The sequence below is a fragment of the Elephantulus edwardii genome, unplaced genomic scaffold (assembly GCF_000299155.1).
Source record: "Elephantulus edwardii isolate Elephantulus edwardi_28Jun2011 unplaced genomic scaffold, EleEdw1.0 scaffold00049, whole genome shotgun sequence".
Lineage (NCBI taxonomy): Eukaryota > Metazoa > Chordata > Mammalia > Macroscelidea > Macroscelididae > Elephantulus > Elephantulus edwardii.
Window position 1 is genome coordinate 17,105,139 of NW_006399799.1, and position 3,656 is coordinate 17,108,794.

At 45.6% G+C, this 3,656-nt stretch overlaps 1 protein-coding gene across 1 annotated transcript in view; it reads left to right on the forward strand.

Annotated features, from left to right (window-relative positions):
* The window catches only part of WDR65 (WD repeat domain 65), a 126,331-nt gene extending 122,876 nt beyond the window's left edge, over nucleotides 1-3,455 (forward strand). Inside the window, exon 22 of the mRNA XM_006886618.1 lies at nucleotides 3,238-3,455. Within this exon, the coding sequence (XP_006886680.1) occupies nucleotides 3,238-3,455 (218 nt within the window). The remainder of the gene's footprint in view (nucleotides 1-3,237) is intronic.
* Nucleotides 3,456-3,656: the final 201 nt, after the last annotated feature.

The following is a 3,656-nucleotide window of genomic DNA, read 5'->3' on the forward strand; positions in this document are numbered from 1 at the left end:
GTCGCTATGAGTCGCAAGTGACTCGATGGCACATAACAACAACAACAAATGCCATCTTTACATTTGTCTTCTCCACCATGTTCAAGCCCATTGTTAAAAGGATATTTATTAAATAAATAGTAAATAACACACTGGGAAGTATTTCATTTCAGGCTTTCAAACAATAAGGAAACATTCCTTAAGTATCCAATTTTTTTAGAATAAAAATCCTTTATTTCTAGAAAAATATCATCACTATCGACCTCCTAGATCTTGCTGTGCTTTAATCGCATTGGCTCTCCTAGTAGGAGCTCCACCTTACCTCTTTCTCTTTCTTCTCTTCGGTCTTTTTTGTGCCCACTCATCAGCCTCAGTTTGATAGATGAATTTTGCCACAGCTTAAAGAGTTGTGGGAGCAGGATTTAGCTCTTCTGGTAGGTGATGAATTCCTAATCAGCCAGCAGTCAAAGTTCAGCCCACCATTCATCAGTTCTGCTTGCTCTTGCCTTTCAAGGTCTTGGCATTAGTGAGATGCTTCACAGAATCAAGCCCAAGGATTCTGGGCAGCACTGAACACTGGGCATTCATGAAGACAAATTAAAACCAGAAGTAGAGTGGGTGTCCCAGCTTCCCATGTTGGAGCCCATCACAGTGCTCTGTCAGGAAATAGAGCACATCCCCATGGATCTGATCAACCACAAGCTGTGGGACAAAGCAGACAGGTTGTCAGTGGAAAAGGGCAGTCACCACCCACAGACTGGGCAGTCCCACATCCAAGCCGGTATGGTCTCCATGCATATTGTGGCGCTGTCACGTAGAATGTTTCGGCCATCCCCCTTGATATACCCTTTCCAGAGTTGAATTAAAAAAGCTTGGTCTCGAAGGAGGTCCTCCTGGTAGAGGGAAAACCACTCCTCTATCGACATATGCATGACTCCACACACTGCAAACCTGCACAGGTATAGTTGTTCCCACGTCCCCAGTAAAACAACTGCAGCTCAACCTGACAACAGCCATGTGGTTGCAACAAAGACCTCAAAGATTTAGAAAACAGGCCAGCCAGGACATGCCAGGTGGGGCGGCCATTAGGCACAAAGTTTTCCAGCCTCAAGTGCCGGGACTAGTGTGGGTGCAGTGGATCTTTGTGGGTTGATGTAGACAGAGATGGAAAAAAAGGGAACAGAAAAACCCAGCAGCACCATAACTGAGACTTCTCCTTGGTGTCTATTTCTCATCTTGACAGTAAAACCAGAAAGTAAAACTGGCACAGATCAGTTTACTGTAGATTTGGCCTACATGCTGGCACTTAGACCGCCAAAGGCCTTGCTGCTGAGTATAGTCTGACCTGCTGACTTGGAGCAATATCACGTGGGAGCCAGTTAAAAATGCAGATTCTCAGGGCCTGGCCCAGACCTACTGAACTTGTAGGCCACCTTCCAAAGTAGCTCACACCATTTCTATGGATGATAAAGCCAGCACACTTCAAGTATGCTGTTTTCTAATGCTTTCTATTCAGGAATAAAGCTCATAGAGACCTTGGTCAACTGACTACCATCCATGACATCTAATTGGGTATCAAATATCAGTTGTCTCATGTACTACAGTCAGGTAAGACATTATCATTGGGGGAAGTTGGTTGAAGAGTATGCAAGAATTCTATAATATTTTGTAACTTCTTATAAATCTTAAAATCTATTTCAAAATTAAAGAGCCTGGCGGTGCCGTGGTGAAATGCTCCCTGCTAACCAAAAAGGTCAATGGTTGTTATAACCTCTCTGCCTCTTTGCTAGTGAATGATGCGGCGGTCTGCTTCCATGGCCTTGGAAACTCAATAGGGCAGTTCTGCTCTGTCTTATAGGGTTGCTCTGACTTGGAATTTATGGCACACAACAGTAGCACATGTACATACATGCCTGCATATATAAAAGTTATTTATATACATACAGTTCTCGGTGTGTATGTATATATGTGTGTATAATTTTGTTGTCTCATGTGTACTGAAGAGCAATGGTGTCACTCTGGAGACAGGCTGTGGTCTTTGCAATCACTTGTTATACATCAGAGAGTTGGACAATGGCCAAGGGGGATAGAAGGAGAATTGATGCCTTTGAGCTGTGTTACTGGAGAAGACTATTGAATATACCCTGGACTGCCAAGAAAACAAACAGATTCATTCTGGAGAGGGTTAAACCAGGCTACTCCTTGGAGGCATGGATTCTGAGGCTTCATCCGACATAATTTGGACATGTTGTAAGGAGGGAGAGGTCCTTGGAGAGGGACATCATGCTTGGGAGGTTGGAGGGATGGCGCAGAAGGGGAAGACCCTCTATGAGGTGGATTAATTCAGTGACTGGGGTACTTGGGATGGGTGTGTCAGAGGCAGTGAGACTGGCACAGGATAGAACAGGGTTTAGGGCTGTTGTACATAGGGTCGCTATGAGTCACAAGCGACTCAATGGCACATAACAACAACATGTGCATTTAGAATTGAAGAGAAGTTGAGACAGGAGTCAACTTTATAAGTAGCACCATAAGTGGCACTATCAGGTCAAAGGACTGATAGAAGTATCTCATGTGGTAATGGTGGTGTCTGCTGTCAGGTCAGAACCGACCCACATCTGACCCTCCAGCAGGTTTTCAGAGGCAGTTAATCACATGGGAGGAGATTGCCTATTTTTCTCCCAGGTGCTATAAAGACTGAACTACTTGACTGTCTCAGAAGTTAAACCATCTTCTGGAAGAGAATGGCAAATAATGTTCCTAGGAACAACTGCAAAACTTCTCTTTAAGAAAAACATTTCCAATCTGCCTACCCTTCTTAGCAAAAATATTCAGGCCCTCCTCATGCTGCTATAGAATATAGCCAGCTATGTTTTCTTTCTATGACTGAAAACATAAAACATATGCAAAAATAGAAAGGAGAGTCTAATGAATCCCCGTCCACCTAACCCTCAGCTCAGGTCAGCAGGACACTGCTGCCCTGCCTAGTATGGCACATGAAAGACTGGGCAGCCTCCACTGAAGAGGCTCAGGGCAGACAGTGACTAGGCTCAGGCCACACTCGGCATCTGACTTATCACACTGAAGTGTATCTGTCCACATCTCCACCTCAGCTAGACAGTGAGATGCTGTCATGTCCTTTCCTTAGCTTCTGGGATTCAAGCACCAACCACAGAGTAGGTGCTCAGTGACTAAAGAGGAAGGAGGGCAACCAGGGCAAGAACAGGCTCCCATTATTCCTGCTCTGTCCCCTCACAGCACCCAGCAAGGATGCATCCAGTGCAGCTCCCACCATGCGACTGAATGAACAAGAAGAAACCTGGAGAATCATTGAAATGCAGCGTCTAGAAATCCAGCGACTCCGAGACCAGATCCAAGAGCAAGAACAGGTCCCAGGGTTGCACCCCCTGGCCGGAATTCGGCTTCCTTCTCTCCATGAATCAGAGAAGGGCTTTAGTATGCAGACCAACATATAGTGAGGCCATCTTCAACCTCAACCAGAAGAAGCATTGACCATGAAGCTGTCGTTCCCAGCTCTGGGCTGGAGTCCCTGTAATCACTGACTCCACCCAACTTCTTTATCCCTGCCCTAGAGAATCTGGGACACAGCAGAATAAAGGTGTTTGCCTACAGTGGTGCCCTCTCTGTTTCTCAAGGAGCTAGAGCTTGGGGATGGG